General features: G+C 47.3%; 8 protein-coding genes across 9 annotated transcripts; 5 read left to right on the plus strand and 3 right to left on the minus strand.

The window, feature by feature from the left end:
- Positions 1–8: 8 nt before the first annotated feature.
- SPPG_02299 (NADHX epimerase) lies at positions 9–1,361 on the minus strand (the record flags this gene model as incomplete). The annotated part of the gene is made up of 8 exons (XM_016750589.1): positions 9–293; positions 372–452; positions 520–586; positions 646–695; positions 760–856; positions 926–1,029; positions 1,174–1,261; positions 1,326–1,361. 8 exons carry the CDS (start codon positions 1,359–1,361, stop codon positions 163–165), a joined length of 654 nt encoding a protein of 217 aa, XP_016611285.1. The 3' UTR covers positions 9–162.
- Positions 1,362–1,764: 403 nt separating this feature from the next.
- Positions 1,765–3,861, plus strand: SPPG_02300 (uncharacterized protein; the record flags this gene model as incomplete). The annotated part of the gene is made up of 6 exons (XM_016750590.1): positions 1,765–2,115; positions 2,209–2,455; positions 2,522–2,621; positions 2,689–2,845; positions 2,920–3,005; positions 3,073–3,861. The coding sequence occupies 6 exons, from the start codon at positions 1,765–1,767 to the stop codon at positions 3,140–3,142; spliced, it is 1,011 nt and encodes a 336-aa protein (XP_016611286.1). The 3' UTR covers positions 3,143–3,861.
- Positions 3,862–5,075: 1,214 nt separating this feature from the next.
- Positions 5,076–9,398, minus strand: SPPG_02301 (uncharacterized protein; the record flags this gene model as incomplete). Its single annotated transcript, XM_016750591.1, has 8 exons — positions 5,076–5,759; positions 5,833–6,596; positions 6,668–7,393; positions 7,451–7,912; positions 7,983–8,438; positions 8,511–8,727; positions 8,786–8,858; positions 8,957–9,398. 8 exons carry the CDS (start codon positions 9,396–9,398, stop codon positions 5,195–5,197), a joined length of 3,705 nt encoding a protein of 1,234 aa, XP_016611287.1. The 3' UTR covers positions 5,076–5,194.
- Positions 9,399–9,491: 93 nt separating this feature from the next.
- SPPG_02302 (uncharacterized protein) lies at positions 9,492–11,580 on the plus strand. Its single transcript, XM_016750592.1, has 8 exons — positions 9,492–9,645; positions 9,802–9,877; positions 9,945–10,082; positions 10,142–10,296; positions 10,368–10,481; positions 10,548–11,060; positions 11,124–11,253; positions 11,323–11,580. The coding sequence occupies exons 1-8, from the start codon at positions 9,532–9,534 to the stop codon at positions 11,352–11,354; spliced, it is 1,272 nt and encodes a 423-aa protein (XP_016611288.1). The 5' UTR covers positions 9,492–9,531; the 3' UTR covers positions 11,355–11,580.
- A 418-nt stretch (positions 11,581–11,998) lies between these two features.
- On the plus strand, positions 11,999–14,033 carry SPPG_02303 (uncharacterized protein). The gene is made up of 7 exons (XM_016750593.1): positions 11,999–12,184; positions 12,259–12,319; positions 12,388–12,519; positions 12,592–12,841; positions 12,901–13,589; positions 13,660–13,763; positions 13,831–14,033. The coding sequence occupies exons 1-7, from the start codon at positions 12,090–12,092 to the stop codon at positions 13,886–13,888; spliced, it is 1,389 nt and encodes a 462-aa protein (XP_016611289.1). The 5' UTR covers positions 11,999–12,089; the 3' UTR covers positions 13,889–14,033.
- Positions 13,891–14,907, minus strand: SPPG_02304 (ribosomal protein L6). The gene has a single exon (XM_016750594.1). It carries the CDS (start codon positions 14,849–14,851, stop codon positions 14,177–14,179), a length of 675 nt encoding a protein of 224 aa, XP_016611290.1. The 5' UTR covers positions 14,852–14,907; the 3' UTR covers positions 13,891–14,176.
- On the plus strand, positions 14,894–16,477 carry SPPG_02305 (exosome non-catalytic core subunit RRP4). Its single transcript, XM_016750595.1, has 8 exons — positions 14,894–15,183; positions 15,254–15,355; positions 15,433–15,478; positions 15,538–15,627; positions 15,690–15,755; positions 15,816–15,884; positions 15,940–16,128; positions 16,193–16,477. Exons 1-8 carry the CDS (start codon positions 15,047–15,049, stop codon positions 16,403–16,405), a joined length of 912 nt encoding a protein of 303 aa, XP_016611291.1. The 5' UTR covers positions 14,894–15,046; the 3' UTR covers positions 16,406–16,477.
- An 862-nt stretch (positions 16,478–17,339) lies between these two features.
- On the plus strand, positions 17,340–19,046 carry SPPG_02306 (the record flags this gene model as incomplete). Of its 2 annotated transcripts, XM_016750596.1 has the most annotated exons (5): positions 17,340–17,498; positions 17,556–17,772; positions 17,830–18,390; positions 18,450–18,748; positions 18,803–19,046. In XM_016750596.1, the coding sequence occupies 4 exons, from the start codon at positions 17,730–17,732 to the stop codon at positions 18,803–18,805; spliced, it is 906 nt and encodes a 301-aa protein (XP_016611292.1). The 2 variants fall into 2 exon arrangements, with proteins under 2 accessions (XP_016611292.1, XP_016611293.1); XM_016750597.1 differs by lacking the exon at positions 17,340–17,498 and having other exon boundaries at positions 17,730–17,772; positions 18,806–18,832.
- Between the last annotated feature and the right edge of the window lie 365 nt (positions 19,047–19,411).

The following is a 19,411-nucleotide window of genomic DNA, read 5'->3' on the forward strand; positions in this document are numbered from 1 at the left end:
GCATTGGTAGACGGATAGTTGGATGGAATCGGAGACTTTGGATAATTACCATCGCGAGACTAAGCCACGCGACATATGTCTGCTCTTCATTATTCCTTGATAACCAAAAACACTTTCCAGCAACTGTATGCAGGTGAGATGCAGAATATGCTTTTCATTATATCATAAATTTGACCCATTCCAGTTGGTGATGTCAACGCATTGTTCAATGCCCGGATATTCAGGTAAGACGAGGCCATGGCGCTTGGCAAACTCGGGAGGTACAAATCGTCCTCCCAGATAGTGATATTTACCTATCAGGTTGATCCCAGTTTAGCCATGCAGGCTCGTAGAACAGATTCTAGCGCTCCTGTGCATGCTGTTATGCCTACCTTTGAAGAATTTCGCTGACTCCTTCGGGATTGTCAGAGATACCAGCATTTCAGGTTCAGGTCCTCGACCATTTACGTTTCCTAAGAGGAAGACAATGTCTAGATTATTTTTATAAACGAAAAAGCATGTCCAGAAGTCCATCCATACCTTTTTCTACATCCCAGCCGGAAGGGATATCGATGGAAACTATAGGCAATTTAGAACCTTTAATTTTCTGGAACCTAGATGGTCAGTAATTATAGAGCTCCCCCAAATGATAACGAAGCTGCTTACCTTAATCACCTCGTCAAACGGGGGTCGGATATCTCCACGGAAACTAAAACCTGTCAAAGCAACACGTTAGTGTCCCAACCGCGGATACAGCAGTGGTATGGAACGCTCAAATACCAAATATGGCGTCTAAGACAATAGTGGCGGTCTTTAGTTCTTCGTCCAAATTCTCTACGAAAGGAACATTCAGGTTCTCCAACTGTCTCCGTAAGTTCTATGCCAGAAAGGGATGCACAATACGAGGTTGGTAGTCATTCGCATCTCTGCCACATGAAATGCCAACCTTGTACAAAAGCTTCTCTGTAGCCTTTGGGTAGTGGACGACCGGTCTGTATCCGAAATGAAACAAATGGCGGGCGGCGACCAGTCCATCACCGCCATTATTGCCTTGTTCATTCCACCGGAAATGAAGTTAGGCGCATAGGTGGGAATGCCTTTTTGATTGTGATAACAACGAACCTGGACCTAATCATTTGTTTTTGCAGATGTCAGTAATGTTAGGGGCCATTTTCGCAGCAAAATGTAACGCACCCGCGCACACCAATACTCGCTGAAAGCTATCTTTCGAATAGACCTTTGCCAATGCCATAGCCACGCTCAAACCTGCCAACTCCATCAACTGTACTCATGTACATGGACACATTCAGCACTGACGTGCGGGTCGCTGCATGGTAACCAAGTACCTGGTCAACTGAGAACCCTCCCTTCTCTGGGTCCATTAATTCATTGTCCAGCTCTTGCGCGAGCGTTTGCCCAATGTACTGTACGTATGGCAGCCCCACGGCATGATAATATTGAAAACGGGAGAGGTCAAAAACCCGACGAGGACAAGAAGAAGTCGATAGAGTTAGACAGGGCCGAATATGATGCGTCGCCAGCCCCAGGATACGCCATCTACATGGAGTATGAAACAACACCTTGTGGACCATGTCTTAACCAATGAAAGGTAAAAATCGGCAGTCGGGATGTGCAGTGTTGAATGTCGTAGAGCCAAACCCAGCTGTGTGCTGTGCAATTACGTAGGGAGTGAGTCAGATAGCGTAACCATGGCAACAACCAGAGTCCTCATTTCAAACCCCGACTCAGACACCTGGGATCCACTGCCCATCCTCCTCCATCTTCATGATTCCAAAGTCTAAAGGAAAAAGATCACGCCCAATACCCACCTGGACCTCCCAAGATAATCCAGCCATTGCAGAGCTCTTGGCGGCGTACTCCTTCCCACCAAAGCAAAAACTATCGTTATCGCCTTCCCTGCTGCGTAGTCGCACATTTCCTTCATCTCCAGCTAGCTCTTCTCCACTTGTCCAGGCCGATATCGCAGTACAGCCTAGTACTCCAATAAGAAGCAATAAGTCAGTGCTTCAAGCATGCGTTGCTATTAGAGATCTACTACCAACAACCGTGCCACCTCTGGTTCTTGTTGATCAGCTGTATGCGCAACTGGGGAACGCTAATGTAGATCGCGAGCTGGTATGTACGCAGATTGGCCGAGTTACTAGCTTTTCTTCCTTGTCACGACTTCCCTCTGACCAGTAGGAACATGTCTTGCTTTCATTGCCATAGGCCCGTTTGTGTCGTCTTGGTGCCGTACGCAAATTCAAAGTTGGTGCAATTGGAGAGTTTTGCATCATGCTCAGCTGTGATTATGCGGATCAAATACGTGAAGTTGCCACCATGCAACATGGCGGGATCACCGCAACAGAGGACACGGATAGCCGCTCTCGGAAGAGGCGTCCAGTAGGCGAAACTGAACCAGAGGGTGATAATGCGCCCCCAACAGAGAGGCACGAAAGTGAAAGTAATCTGTATGGTGCGTTAGTCCTAGCTTAAGATGCTGAGTTTTCTGTTAGAGGAGACGTCTAATACCAAGTTGCAGAGCGTTATATTCAATACGTCACCAAAGGGCACTATGAGACAGTACACGTGTCGAAAGCAGACCTGCAGCGTGAACTAGTTGCGTCAGACGATGAGATCAGGTGATTCATCTACGTCTGTGTGGGCGAGAATGCGGAAGGCGGTTTTCTAACGATGTGGTCATTCCAGCACGCTATTTTCTGCTGGATTTCTCACGCTTAAAGATGTGGACGATTACTGGATATCCGTCCGGAACGCAGGGCTATATTGGACAAATTTTATAAAAGGCCGTCAGGAGTTACTCCAAGCATTCAAAAGAAGGAGGTACAATGAAATCCTGGAAAAGGTAGGAAAGAGGTGTGCCGTTGAGCATGAGGGTTTTTGGTATGCTCACTGGGCTTATGCTTCCCAACGATCTAGGAAATAGAAGAAAGACCATTAAGATCATGTGTCCTACCTCCGAAGGTCATCCTGTTAGAGTTGCTAGGGAAAGGGCTCGTTGAAAGGTATGACATTGTTACAGGGTTTTGGAAATTAGATATGTTCCTGAATATAGATGACCAATTCAAACAGCTTCGATACACCCACGGGTCGTATGATACGCCTGAGGAAGAAGGCAGATGCCAGAGATGTCAAATGGTGATGACTTCCACCCCAGTTCTTTGCAGCCCGCCATCATGGTGCCGGCCCTTCGAGACCGCTTTCACGCCAGCGAACTTATGGAAGCGCATGCGGAGGAAATCTGTTCATCTTGATGAAGGACGGAGCAAAGTGCATCTCGAAGATGTGACGGTACTCACCACCTTTTGCGGCAGACGTACTCTGTTGGCCTTGCACCAGCAATGAAACGACTCACCATCACGTCATTTTCTATACTCGGCGGCCTCCTGCTCCTGCAAGTTCACTTGTTTTCTAAATGGCCTAATTGGGGTGATTGAAAAGGTTCTTGCCAGCGATGGCGAGCTGATCCTCTTGCACTAATGATTCCAAAGTTTCACCGGTCCTCTTGAGTAACTTTCTAAGCCATGGCGCAAGAGATCTGATCGGCGGCCGGGCTAGTTGCTTCAGCTTTGTTCGGGGATGAGCCGATGGCACGGTCACCGAAGTTGATGGATGTCACCGATAGCTTTGAAATGTCGAAAGCGACGGGCTGACTTGCAAATCAAGAAAAGATGTGCACCCATCGCTCGAATTTTTGCCTTGCAGACTTGGGGCAGAGAGGTGAACACTTAGCTTGCGATAGTATTACGGTAGATCGTAGCGGGATTCATATTAGTGATAGATCCGGATGCTGTTCGAATGAATATAATGCAGCATGTCTATTGTTTTAATAAGACGTCAGCTAAATCATGAGGTGCTTCGGCCTTGCCTTCCAACCTTCCAACCTCCACATGGCGATAGACTGCTTCTTAGACTGTTGTCCACGTAGAAACCGAGCCAAGCCATCCACTACATCCGACGTAATCTATTGGTGCAGTTCCATTCTTCTTCGCCTGAACCACACCCTATCGTGGCGAACTAGATGGTCTTTAATCAACTAAGTAGAAAACTGCTACATTTCTATTCGTGATCTGCAATGAGGCCTGGGTTCCAAGCAGTAAAAGCGGCTCTTTCGCGGCAAGAATTGGGGAGTAAAGGTATGCAAAGCATAGAATGTTAGCAATTGCCGTAAAAGTATTGTAAACTATTGCTGTTGCGCATTCTATCCCGCAACCATTGATCATTGATAGTGTAGAGGTGACAGAAACTGGCACTAGCTACTACACCAGGGAATAAACCAGCGACAACTGGTTCGGAAAACCTAACTAACTACTACTAGGCAATTATACACGCAATACGTAACGGTTGTCCTAACCGGATAATTGCCCACCACCACACGCGGTCCCTACTAGGCCTTGATCTGGAACTCTTGATGGCATTGAAGCCAGAGTCTTCGCAACATTGGGGAGACTCGCAAGCTGGAGGATGTTCAGTGACAAGGCTTGGAGACTAAAAACTGCATGTCAGAAGATGACCCGATGACAAGAAATGCCATTGATACATACCAACCAAGCTCAACTAATGTGGCAGCATAATAGTAGGTTTTGTTATCGGATCCGATTGGTTGCCACTGGTTCTGATCACGGTTGCTGTCGGGCGGTCGAGGTCCTCGGCACCACCACATCGGCGTTCTCATGATTGATGAGAGTTGGGCAGATGCTTGTGAGTCGAGGATGGGTAAAGAGGAAAGAGGGAAGAGACAGCTAAGGCCGCCCTTTTATAGACCTTCCACATGCGCCTCACCGCAATTTAAAAAAAAAAACATTACATGCATGCCACACCGCAGTTTGGAGAACATTAGCATCCATGCCTCCTCACCGCTTTGAGCAATAGATGGGGGTTCTGATTATGCGATATGATTAACCGGATTAATCCGGATAATAATGGGTCCTAGTGCCATTTTCAATCACCTCCACACTATGTATGAGATAATGATCAATGATCTTGATCTGTCTCTCCCAGTAAGGCACTGTTACAACAAGATTAGGACTAGATCCAACTTGATGTAGTAGAAAATATGATTAGTGAACCATGGCTTGGTTTATGTATGAAAGCTGATATTGCTTCATATATTATTGACAATGCAGCAGATGTAGAGTTCATGTACATGATATGGTATAACAAGCTCATCATAAGGGAGCGCAGTACCTCTTCGTTATCGCACAATACTCAAGGGCCTAGGTGTAGCGGCTCGACGTATTCGTCTACTTTCCCTTTTTCGCATTTGATCCCGAGGACCGCTCAGAAATACTTCATATATCTGAACCTCGGTCGCACGCCGATCTATCTCTGGTAATGGCCTTGGAGAATCGAGCACAACATGGACTCCCGGTATCCATGATTTTAACATGTCTCTGGCGACGATGGTCACCTCAGGGCACCCAGTGAAGTCGACTGATTTCAGTCGTGGTGCTGACTCGCCAAGATATGATGCTACCCTATTGGTGATTCCTCTACAGAATCGCAGGGAGATATACTGCAAGTTCGAGATATTTTCGGTGAGGGACTTGATTGCATCATCCGTAAGATGTTCACAATGTGAAAAATCGAGGTGCTCAAGGCGCTGGCTTCCCATGCGCAGCTCCCGGAGACCGTGATTCGTAAGACGTTTGCAGAAGCTGAGAATCAAGGTAGTGAGATCGAAGCTGGTAGACCCAATCCACTTCAAACAACGATCAGTAAGTTTTTCGCAATCAGAGAGGTCAAGATAGCGGATATGCCTAGAAGGTAATGGTGCAGTCCTAGTTAGTCAGGCAAGACCATGGTTAGCATGAAAAAGTTCGGGGTAAGTACCTGCAGTATCGGACTACATGAAACATAGTCAAATCAGTCATCTTTGTGCATCTCCGTAGTTGCAGGTGAGTAATTTCACTGGTCCCCGACAGTATCTTTTCCAGCTGCTCGTCCCCAAAAGACCTGCAGTAGCTCAAGTCCAATCTTTTCAACTTGGACCATTTGTGACGTGCAAACCCCGAGCCCTTTAGTTGTCCACAGTAACTGAGATCGGCCTCAACAACTCGAGTAAGGTTCCGGGTAAGATAGCCCAGGCCTTTGTCAGTGAATCTCCAAGAATTAGACAATGAAAGGTAGTAGATGTTCGGACACAGTGCCGCCAGAGTTTCCAGATCCCGATCTGTAACCCTCCAGCACGTCTCGAGACAAAGCCCAGTGAGATGATCCCCTGTGAGCTCCCAAAAGCTGGTAAGAGTTTTATGGGTGATTGTTGAAAAAACTGGGGAAAAGTCCAAGGTAGTCCATTGGATTGGACGACGTAGAAGCTCATTCCACCGCTTGCACATTAGACGCATTTTGAGTCGCTCTAATGGGTTCAGGCATGAAAAGATTATGCGCAATGCCCGTTCCTCCAAATCAGCGATACTTTGCACTTCCGTGGTACTGAGAGAGCATTGAACTATAGTTGAGGCTCCGCTAATATAGCTGGCGTCGCTTCCCCTTCGACTTGACGGCCCTTCAGGAGCGACTTTTGCTCCACGTTCCCTGCGTTTGGATGAGCTCGACTTTAACCCTTGAAAAAGCTTGGTAATCCAGCGACGGCCCTAAGTAATAGCATTCCGTTAACCACTTGATGAATGACTCTGGTAGAGAATCGCGCACATCTTCGCCTCACCGTCTTGGGGACATCATTTGTCTTTTCATGCCCTGAAGGTACGTTTCCTTGTTCTTCAATCAAAAGGGATTGGTCTGCTTGTCCTGGAGGACACGATTCGTTTTCGTTTGTTACTGGCAGGCTCTCATTCGCAACCTTCGATCCACGTCTGAGAAATCTCCGGACTCCTCTTAGCTGCTGCGGTTGAGACTCGTCCCTGTCGCTTGCTCTCGCTTTCGTTTTAGCCTTTTCTTTTATGTCAGCCTTGACTGAATCGACAGCGGTATCCCATATTTCTCTCGCCTTCTTCTGAATGGTATCTGTGTCTACATCGGCATGTAGAGCGCCTTCTGTGGATAGTTTCCGCTGTTCTATCAGGCGAAACCGTTTGTCGGCTTCCAAGACAATGTTCTGATAACTCTCCGGATATTGTTGGAACACCTTTTGCAGGGCCTCGGCTGTCAAAATCATCATACCACACGACTTGGATGCAACACGCACGGAAGCGGTTCGAGGAATGCCTCGAAGCAATCCTATTTCGCCAAAGAAACCACCCTCCTTGACAGAATCATAGACTGTTGATCCGTCTTCCGAGATAATTTGCACCTTCCCATGCACGATAAAGAACATCTCGGCCGACATTTCGCCCTTATGAACGATCAGTTCCCCAGCTTTCCGTGCGCAGACAGATGTCGTAAGTGCCACTGTGCGCAAAAATCCGTTCTCGCAGTTTTGAAAAATCGGAACCTGAACAAAATACTGTGAGGCTCAGCTGTGATGTTGGATTTCGTTGTTTCTACATACCTTTTTCAACCGTGCTGCCGTTGCGTCAATATCGTACGCCTCAGGCAGTGATGATTCCGATAGTTGATTAACTGCTCTTGTCCTCTTCTGAAACAGTCGGTAGTTCTCTTCTGCTCGTGCTTGCATAGCATCTCTCAGCGTAGGATGTTGCCCAAGTACGTGGGTGAGGGCATCCTTCGACAGTTCGTACAGAGTCGTCTGTGACTTTGAACGGACCGTGGCCGTCCGGTTGATTTCGTAAAAAAGGGCCACTTCGCCAAAGAATGCGTTTGCACCCATTTCAGCATATATGCTTTTACCATCCTCAGATACAACCTGTACAGTTCCATCCATCACAAAAAACATGCTCCGGGCGACCTCATCCTTACGAATGATTACACTTCCCGGTGGATATACATGAAGCTTCAGGACCAGCACTAATTCGTGAAAGAAGGCGAGAGATCCATCCTTGAAGAGCGGGACCTAAGACAATTGCACTCTTGTCAGAATAGTTTCTGCTTTTCCTAATGTGACTGCCAGCAGCGTCACCTACGTTTTTCAACCGCTCTCTGACAACTTCCAGCTCCAACTGCATCGCTTGCCGCTTATTTAGCTTGCTTTTCTCCCTCTCTTCATTGAACTTGAATCTCAGCGTCGCTTCTTCTTGAATTTTCTGGTTAACTTCCGGATACTGCTTCAATAACGTGTCCAGATCGTTCTTGGCCAGTTTGAAAACCGCCATTTGATTCGATGTACATCGAACGGACGCAGTTCTTCTCACATCAAAGAATATGCCAACCTCGCCGAAGAAAGAGCCGGGATGAAATTCAGCAAAAGTTTGGCCATCCTCTTCGCTAAACACTTCCGCCGTGCCTCGAACGACAAAGTACATCTCACGAGCAATGTCATCCTTTCGAATAATGCGATCTCCGTGCCGATATTGAAGTGGGCACAAGCTTAGAGCTAGCATGTGAAGAAATCCCACCTCACAATTCCGGAAGGCAGGGATCTATATAACAAATGTGTCAAAGCGAGCGTAGATGCAATTCCCATTTTTCCTTATCATTGGCATATTACACACTTTCTTCAAATCATTCTGGGTCATTCCTAACTTGAGCTCTTCACCAAACTCCACTAGCATGGAAGATTCCCGCTGTTTCATGTACGAAGCAAATCGCTCTTCCGCAATATATCGGATTGAGGTGGCCACCTCAGGATGCCGTTGAATCGCCATCTTCAGGGATTCCCTGGTGAGAGTAAGCACTACGCATCGCCCCCTTGCTCTGCATGATGCGGTTCTGTTGAGGGAATTGATCAGCAAACGGCATCTACATCTAGCAACCGCGCTGACTATACCGTGGAACGGAAAATAGGACTCCAATCTCGCCAAAAAACGATTTTTCTGTCATTACATTGATGACAGTTTCACCTAAGCGACACAAAAAGCTGCTTTTAGCTTCATGGAATCCGTCTTTTTGTCCTGCCCCCCCATACTTGCCCCATGTCAGCCCAACAGCCACGACTCACCATCCTCAGATACAACCTCAATATCCCCTCTGAATACAAAAAACAAAGCTCGCCCAACCTCGCCTTGCCGAATTACATATGAATTGTCATAATATACACGAGTCTGCATCGAATTGGCCAACGTCATCAAGAAATCCTCGTCATGTAGATCCTTGAACAGAATATGTTCGTCGAGGAATTTGCAGATTGAGAGATCCATTGACGACACACTTTGCAAAGGACTAGATTCCTTTGATTGGGATCTTGGGAGAGTACCACATTCTCTCTGTTCTGCATGGTGGTGTAGGATTGACACATTGGGAGAAGATCGACAACCACTCATGACCACCGGATTCAGTGCGTATGGAGACAGGCTGGTGTGGAGTGAGAGTACTTCCGCATGGATTTGCTTTTGAATACGGGCATGTGGTTCATGGCCTTTCCTTAACCCTGGGGTTTTCATATGCGAGTGGCCAAGACAATTTATGGTCGGCCGTGGCGCGGCATCGCTTGGTAAGCAGAGAAACGCGCTGACAGACCTATCGAGGATCCACAACAGACCTTTTGGCAAGACTGTTAACGCACAAACCGCCAAAATGACACTGCCAAAGCGAGTATCATATCCGCCACCCCCAGTGCCTTCTAAACCTCATGTGCGGTTTGGAGATATCATCAAGGAAACGGCGTTACCTGATACGATTGTGCGGCAGGTGAGTCGTTCAGGCCATAGGTGGACCAATTCCGCTTTTGTATGGTGTTCTTTCAAAATATGCCTCATCAGAGTTAATGGAAAAATATTGAGCCATTTTGGATATCCTACCTTTGTATAGTTGCATATTGTCTTTTACTGACATGTTACTTCCTAGACGTCGCTCATGCAATTGACCCGGGTACTGGATCAACTCAGTAATTTTTCTCTCTACGCAAATGAGATTGCATCGGGTAAGTCTCCCAATCTTTGTAGACGACCGTTATTGCTGATATCAAGTTTAACGGATCCTTCTCAAAGACCTTGTCAAGTCATCAGTGTCGATTTCCGAAAGAGTCGAGGAAGTTCAGAAGCGTATTGATGCTTTAAAGAATGCATCACCAAATGTAGAGGAGAAGCTGGCAGTAGCCAATCTTGCAGAGTCTATGAATCATGAACGTATGCAAGCCATTTGATTGCTAGTTTGCGATATTTTAATCAATGATTCGGTGCATTAGGATTTGACTGGAAATCCCAGCTAAAGCTTGGGAGCAATCTTTTTACAAAAGAAACCGAAGACCCCTCATTGCGGGCTGTTTACGAAACATGTAATGATGCACCAAACCTATCTCTTATGGATCCATTCAGGGCTGATGGCCAGCCTTGCATGAAAGTGAGCAAATGTTCCCAAATTGACACTTTTTCTTTTTTGAAATGCGGAGTGCTTACAATAATTGAACATAGTTTTATTCATATCCCGAATTCTTTGCGGAAGAATGGAAGATGCTGATGCAAAAGGAGTTTGATGAAGAACGGAAACGAAAAAAGGAGCGAAGAGAGCTAAAGAAGAAGGCAAAGGTGGGTGCTTACAAACATCTATTAAATCAAACAATGAAACTCCCAATAATGTGCGTGAAATCCTAGCTACAACGGCCTACAGCGGCCGGAAAGCTCCAAGTCCAAGAGCTGCAAATCAAGCGCTACAATTCTCAAGGGGAGCTGATCACAGAAGGCGGCGAAAGTGCCGATACATCCAATGCACCATTCCGAAGACTCAGCATTGGGTCTTCCGATAGTCCATATGGTTCAGGACGCGGTATGCCACCTGCTGTTCGATCGTGGAATAAGGCGGAAATCAGAACGTCCATTATGATGCGTCCAGCGCTTGCCTGGGAAGATCATGGACGACCGTCGCGGGGACACACTCAAGTTGAGCGCTCCAAAACTTCACGAACCAGAGTGAATACTCCGCCGCCACCTCCACCACCACCGCCTCCACCATTGGCATTTGCAGGAGCACCCTCCACCGTACCAGCATCTGGTGGTGCGCCTATTGCGGCAACTGGAGCATCAGCCTCCGCAGCAGCAGCAGGCAAACCTACACTGTCGCCAGCCTTGAGTAACATGAACTTTTTGAACGAGATTCGTAGCGGACAGGTTTGTTGAAGGATTCATATATTATGTCGATCACCCAGTACTGATCGCATGTACCTATGCCAGTTTACATTGAAGAAGGTGGATGCCCCTGTCATGACAGCAGCTGAAAAGCGCTCGGCACGAGATCAAGCAAGCGATGTTGCAGCGATACTGATGCGGCGTGTGGCGATGGAGATGAGTGATAGCGAAGACGGTAACAGCCCCCTGTTGGTCATTGCATTTGGCTAATATCAGTGAGCTCACGATTTCCATATTGTTTCAGAGGACTCTGCGGACGATGATGATTGGGATTGAATAAAGCAACGATAAAATAAAGATTACAAGGTTACATAGAGGCAGATACGTTAATGAGACTGGCTTATCAACAAGTATCAGTCCCTGGAGATGGGTCTCTTTCATCAGAAGAGATTCAAAGTTCGCACTGCACTTCAAGTCGTTCCATCTACATGATCGAACTATCGTCGCCCTTGATGGCAACCCATCATTTCAGTCAGAGACTGTCAAGGGTGATCAAAAGCGCCGCCTTCGTCGAGAAACTATCCTTTTTCAACTGTTGGTTTTATTCCTGTTATGACCTACCGCATCCGCGAATAAAATAAGCGGAAATGCAACTGCCGCCTAACTCCACAGTCAGCTGTTTTCTAGCATTCCAGTCGGACGTAGGGAGTCCACATCACTGTGCAGTACTACATCCAAAATCATATCTATAACCGTCTCCGGCCGAACATTAGAATCCCACGATCCCACTTCCGAGAGCAAAATAGAGACGACGAATATCCGCGCCCCATTTTGGAATTTCGTGTAAAATCCCGTTCAGAGATCGCAGCTACTGGAAGAACGGCCAGCGGAGACAGCGACGGAATGCATTCGTATGTGGTTCTAATGAATAGCCAGACTGTTATGATTGGAGCCGGCTAAAAATAGTAACGTCACGAACAGCCAGTTGCCTTCTGACCGCTTCCCGTCATTTTCAACGCCCAGAACCCACTTTGCAAGGAACCTTCATAACCCAAGTTTACGTATTTCATCATGGGAGGGGTCTTGACGTGCTTTGCAACGGAAGCTGCTTGCTGTTTTGGTAAAGCTGCCTGCAACTGCTTTTGCAAATTATGTGGGACGAGGAGGTGGGTGCAGTTGGTCGATAGCACCTTGGCAGAGTGTGGTGCAGTGACGTGCTTACTGGTTCATTCCCTGGTAGCTCCACAGCGACAAGAGTCGGATATGCGTTCATGTTTGTATTGACTGCTGTTCTGTCGTGGGTAAGTAGTACATGCGTAGGTACGGTCTAGGTCTGTATAGCAGCCAGCAACTGATCACGTATTTGCAGATCATGCAATCAGATTGGGCGTCACGCAAACTTAAAAGCATATCCCATGGATACTTGGAGCTGAAATGCCCACAGGGAGATTGTTATGGGTATCTGGCTGTGATTCGAATATGTTTTGCCACGACGCTCTTTGTAAGTTGTTGAGGATAAATAAGCCCTGTCACCTGCTTAAGCCATGTATTCTCAAATTCATTGCTTTTGTAGCACGCGATTATGTCTGCTATTATGTATAACGTTAAAAGCAGCCGCGATTTTCGCTCGTCCATACAGAATGGCTACTGGGCGTGGAAGCTACTAGCCTGGGCTGGTCTCGTCATTCTCAATTTCTTCATACCGAACGAGTTTTTCATGTTTGTCGGAAAATACCTCGACACGCCAGGAGCTTTCGTGTTTATCCTCATACAAATAGTCCTATTGATAGATTTTGCGTACACATTCAGTGAAACTTTACTGGGTAAGTATATTCTTCAGTGGAAAAGGTCACCCAAGTCTCACGTTCTCATCTTCATGCAGAAAAATGGGAGGAGAAGCAGGACAAAAGGTGGCTTGGCTTACTGCTCGCCATCACATTTGGCGCTTTTCTCTGCTCGATTGCCTTGACTGGTGTCATGTACGCGTGGTTCGGTAGCAGCGCCTGCAAGCTCAACCAGTTTTTCATCAGCTTCAATCTTATTCTCTGCCTGATTGTCACCGCCCTGTCTGTTGCCCCACCTGTCCAAGAGGCGAACCCGAAGAGCGGGCTGGCGCAAGCAGCAATGGTTACTGTGTACGCCACGTATCTAGTTGCTAGCGCCATTGTCTCTGAGCCTAACGACAATGGGGAGAACGTCTGCAACCCGACAAATAAGAGCGGCAAAACCGAGACGACAACACTTGTACTGGGATCCCTCTTCACCTTCCTGGCCCTAGCATACAGTACCACACGTGCGGCAACAAAAGGTGATGTGCTGACCACAAATGGGGACGATGAGGCTAGCCTCCCTTTGATCAGCGAGCAGCCTTCTGGGAGGTCATCTCATTTGCGATCAGCAGTGGAGAGTGGCGCGCTCCCATCCCGCGCGTTGCATGACGATGACGACGGAGATGATAGCGCATTTGGGGTTCCAGATGACGATGAGAAAGACGGAGTTCAATACAACTACTCCTTTTTCCATATCATCTTTTTATTGGCGTCAATGTACCTGGCGATGCTGCTTACTGGGGTAAGTTGTGTGTTTACTTCGCTGGAAGCCTACTCTTGTCAGTAACAATTTTGTATTGTCCGCCTCCTAGTGGGATATGGTTGACAAGACTGATGGCGTTGCGGTCGTTGGTAAGAGTATGGGTGCGGCGTGGGTCAAGGTCGTGTCAAGTTGGCTCGTCTTGCTACTTTATGTGTAAGTGCAAGCCACTGCTATTGTTGTCGAATATCTGTGCGCGTGCTTACAATGTATCCATTTGCAGGTGGACGCTGGTTGCGCCTGTGTGGCTTCCTGACCGCTTTGACCAATATGGGCTTTAATCCGTAACGTCGTTGTTTAGTAATTCAAGCCGCGACCATCCTTTTCAGCGTACATAATTTTTTTTGCGTTTGTTTTTTGGTACCTCTATCACATTCAATAAACTGTGGCCCAGAACCTTCAAATCTGGCTTATTCAGCAGGTCCATGTATTATGCTTGTGAATTTGTGATAGTAGATACGTATTCCGTGTCCCCTCTCCACCTGGCACCCAAAGATACGTATGCTCATCAAGCGACGTAGCGAAATAATCTAGTATCCTTTCTGTGCAAAGTAAACTATGACGAATGTCTATCGCTTCTTTCCCTCCTTCTTTTTAATGGTTTCATCGCCGATAAAGATTCCTTTCTGATTGTAAGGTTCCGGGGGTCTCCACTTTCGGATGCTTGCAGCGAACTGCGTAATTTTCTGCAAATCATTCCCTTGCAAAATGATTCGTGTTGGTGCAGGGATCTTGACATCCACGCCTTCGGGGATATCCAACAAAATGGGATGGGAGTAACCCAACTTCAAACTCAGCTTCCCTTCCTCGAACAACGCCCTGTACCCAACACCATTGAATCGAATGGGAACCGTGAACCCTTCGTGAACGCCCTCTACCATGTTTTCAAGCAAGGCTCGAGTGGTACCCCACATTGCTCGCTGCTTTCTGTCTTTGGGATCTGTGACCGAAACGGATAGAGTCCTTTTCGGTGCTGTTGGGTCATGTGCATCAATTTGGACAGCGACGAACGGTTGCAGTGGCATTGACAAGGAACCTCGAGGTCCTTTGACGGTAACTTGTGTGGTAGCGCGGGGGAAGGAAGGTGTCGGAAGGTAGGGTTCGGTGGTTATGGCAACCTCATGGGGATACTTGAGAACTCGACGTCCAATCATGGATTGTGAAACACCAGTCGTTGTAAACGAACGGCAAGCGTAATGTGAGAAGGAGGTCCCCTCTGCTCTGACAAGGCGTTGGACCCACATGTTGGGTTTGCTTGAGCGATCGGCAGAGGGCAACAGATGGATCTCAGCGAAACAAGAAACCTGCAAAAGGCCCAAAGGACTTGCTCACGTCCCAGCATAGCAACAGGGTTGCTATGGCCATTTGAGGGTTACGATCGGCCTCTTCGTGATCTACACTTGGTTTTCGCAGCTCTTTATTCCAGAATACACATCAACATGGACGCATCGGTCGTATCTGCCGCACAAATGCCCGACTACGGCGATGATATGGCCGTTGATAACGAATCCGACGATGGGAACACGCATATTGTGACGCCGGGAGAAGTTGTCACTCGGGACACGGCATTCATGCGGTTGGTTCCAATCACTATTCTCCAAAGTTTCTATTTTATGGCGCTAACCCTCACAATGTTGGTGAACAAGAGGACACGGCACATATACGGAGGATGACGCTTTGGTGGCTTCTATGGCAGGTGTGGTCGACAGAGTCAATAAGCTGATATCCGTTCGACCACTGCGAACGAGGTACGGCGAAACATCTTACGATGATATGTATAAGCCTTGGTCCTGAAATCTCATCTCACTCTTCATTGATTTCTCAGATATAATGGAGAAATTGGTGATGTGGTAGTAGGAAGAATAACGGAGGTACAATCCCTGTATTTCCCTATGGGAGACAGCAGGAATTGTAAAGCTTTGTCCCGTAGGTAGGACCGAGACGGTGGAAAGTAGATATCAACGCGCGACAAGATGCAGTTTTGTTATTGTCGTCGGTCAACTTACCGGGAGGTGTACAGGTATTTACCAGATCAAAAAGGCACATTCACATTACCAGCTCACGAGATGTTAAATCTCATAGCGACGGAAAACAGAATCAGATGAATTACAAATGCGATCTTTCTTTGGCGAAGGCGATATGTTGAGTGTAAGTAGTTCCGCTGGGAATATAAAAGTAGAATCGCTTTGTCGCTAATGTAATCAACAGGCGGAAGTTCAGGCCTTTTTTCAAGACGGTGCGGCGTCACTTCACACGCGAAGTATCAAATATGGAAAGGTAGGCAGTGTGGGTCGCTAGGCATTGTAATAATACACTAAACAAATCATACTAGCTCCGTAACGGCTCACTGGTCATTGTTCCGTCCGCGCTGGTGAAACGGACGAAATCACATTTCGCTACTCTCCCATGTGGCGTGGACGTAATATTGGGCTTGAATGGATACATATGGGTGGCAAAACACGTTGCGATTTCTCCAGAGATTGTGAATCAGCCAGATGCACTATATCATAATGAAAATGAGGTATGTTTTACCATTGAATGCAGACGCTCCTTTATGAGGTAACCGATCACTGTTTTTCGTGTAGCCAATATCGGATGCAGAACGTCAAACGATAGCCCGAGTCTGCAGTAGCATTGTTGCCTTGAGTCGACACAACAATTTCATCAATGATACCATGATTGTATATACATTTGAGGCAAGCATGGGACATCCAGTGAAGGACATGCTAAAGCCGGACATATGTCAGCAAATAGTGCTGGCAGCGAGGGCACAATTCCGCGAAGCATCGCTTCAATAAAGTCGCCTTCCTCAGTCAGTTTGAGTCCTTTTTATCAATGTGAAGTGCGGGTTAAGATCAATCAGTCATAAGTAGGGGTGAGGGAAAAGTGTGTCGAGGGACTATTGATTGCACTACAGGTCGATCGCTCTCATTGTGCTTTCACTACCCAGGATCGTGCATGAATGGTCAGTATGTTTATATTTGCGTAACCATTGCCCGACGCGATCAAAAGCGTGTGCGTCTTAGGGATGAACTAAAAGCTTGCGGCTATTCATGAAGGTACAGCTGCCATTGCAGCCATTCACCTACATTAGAATCAATATCATTCGTAGATATCAGGTCAATTAAAGAGATTCAAGGAGGTGGGAACTCAACGTCCGATACTGCTCCTAAAAGTAAAGTCACATTCGCCAACTTTCCCGGATTTACTGATCAGTGCCAAAATACACATGGAACACATGGATGTGGATGTTGATGATATGCGCCGTTGTTACATGAATTCAACTCCATGCTGGAGGGGTTCGCCAAAGCTTAACAAGTTGCTCATGTACAGAGCGACGAATGTAAAAAGCGGATAGGGAAAGATCGTTGGCGCTCACTGATAGTCAGGTCACTCACTGCCGACTTTCATTCCAGTCCCGCAAAATTTGGTACTCTACAGGAATAGATTTACATCACACTTACCATACCGCTCGCGCTGCTCACTATCCTTGACGGAAAGAAAGTGAGAAGGATCTATGTTCACCAGCAATGGAAATGTTCCAAACAGTGTTCCAACCACGCCGTCGCTTACAAGACACGCCATGCTGAAGCAACCCCGACACCTTTGCTCAGCGATCGAAGCGCTGTGATCGCGGGAAACGTAAGCGCTGACGTAAACCACAGTCAGCATACATCACGTGCGCTCATTTCCCGTTGAGGAATTGCGGGAAGTTCTGCTTTTCATCCCAGCGGGATTTGAAGGTTTTGGACGGGAAATCGCAAATGAACGAGATATTGTAGACCAGCAACGCAACGCTACTGGTTCTTCATTGCAATTACCAGCACACAAACGCATTTCACACCTTCCCGGCCTCTAGCTGGTTGACATCCCGGAAGTGGTCGAACCAAGGTATGCCCAGATAATCGCCAGTTAAAAGTGAGATTACAATATTCACAAACGGTACAGCATATTGCAGCAGATCTCCGTGCAGATCGCCGTCGAAACGTCAACTCGGACGGGGAACTCTTACGGGAAGAGCGTCGAGACTCAAGTGGCGCAGCATTTCATCTGACCCGATCAACTGTTGAAGGGTTTTAAACGCTTTGTCCTTTTGTCCATTAGTTTGATTTCTTTGCAAACATGTCCGCAAAACTCGACACGACAAAGCGCATCACCTTCATTGGTAGATAATGAATGTATGACCATCTTGGGAGAGCATGCTCCAACATTTCTTTTATAGGTGGTGGTAACATGGCAAACGCCATTATCGGCGGCTTGCTAGCCAACGGATATCCCCCAACAAACATCATTGTATCCGAGCCTTTCGAAGCTTCACGCGAAAAACTCCAATCCACTTTTGGAGTATTAACGACCACTGACAATGCCGCTGCAGTGGCATTCTCTCAAGACCCAAAAAATGTTACAACACCGGCAGATTTGGTCATGCTGGCCGTGAAACCCCAGATAATGAGGGATGTCGCCCAAGGAATTGCCCACGCGGTGCAAAAGCACAAGCCTGTTGTGGTCACCATTGCGGCAGGAATAACGCTGAAGGATTTAGCAAAGTGGTTGAGCTCGGACGCGCAGGGTAACGACATATCAGGCGCTCGATCACCCGCTTTGGTGCGAGTCATGCCCAATACGCCAGCACTGGTGTTGGAGGGCGCTACTGGTCTGTTTGCAAGCAGCGAGGTGACAGAGGAGCAAAAGACATTGGCATTCAATGTCTTGGGGGCAGTTTCTAAAAGTGCTTTCTGGGTGGAGCGAGAGGAGCTATTGGACGTTGTCACTGGATTGTCAGGTAAGCAGCCTAATATGGAAGCGTTCTCCATTAATGACCGTAACCCTATCGCACTTTAGGATCTGGACCGGCATATTTCTTTCTAATGGTTGAATGTCTTGCAGCTGCGGCAACGGAGCTGGGTTTGCCATCTGAGGTTGCACAAGGTCTAGCAAGACAGACGTGTCTTGGTGCAGGCAGAATGCTAGTGGACACTGCTGAAGACCCGGCAGAACTACGGAGAAAGGTGACTTCTCCCAACGGTACAACGCATGCCGCCATTCAATCGCTAGAGGCAAGTGGAATGCGGCAAGCTTTCAAAGATGCCGTTGTCGCTGCCACTAAGCGGGGGGAGGAATTGGGAAAGATGTTCAGTCAGGTAGGACCTCCATCGCCTTTTCCGGTCATCGTCGATGCTAACAAAACCTTGTAGTAGCCAACGGTTAGCGGACCAAAATTGTAATCTGTTTGATGCGTTCATAGATCCGTAACTGCTCCAAAATATATACTCTGTGCGTTTGAGTATAAACCACACAAGGAAGCCGTGTGGAAGCTGTGGGATATGATATTCACAAAATATCGCCCTTTTCTCCTACACGTTGCCGTATTTACACCATTGACCCAGCTACCATATTACGGTCTTGCACCATGACCAATCTGACTAGTACATTAAAAATCGCTCGTTCACAATTGCCGCCGACTTGTTACAGAATGGTTCGACTTTCGGCTGTTCACATCAACGTAATGGTACACGACAATCAATCCAAACACCAGAGCGCCGAGAAAGTTCACTCCTGCCGCTAGTTGATCGTCTGTTATCATGGCCAATACAATACGTAGCCTAAAAAGGGACTGCTCAATACGGCGAAAGACAAGATGACTTGGTTCTGGTCACTGCACGCGGGCCAGATGCCTCCGTTGCTCACCTTCCACACAACAACTAGAGTATTAGGCAAAAGTAACGTATCAGACAATGTATCTTGCAGCGTCCGGCTGGCTACAAAGGGCAGAGTCGTGACGATCAAAAAGAGGATGGAAATGC

This window comes from Spizellomyces punctatus (assembly GCF_000182565.1).
Source record: "Spizellomyces punctatus DAOM BR117 chromosome Unknown supercont1.3, whole genome shotgun sequence".
Lineage (NCBI taxonomy): Eukaryota > Fungi > Chytridiomycota > Chytridiomycetes > Spizellomycetales > Spizellomycetaceae > Spizellomyces > Spizellomyces punctatus.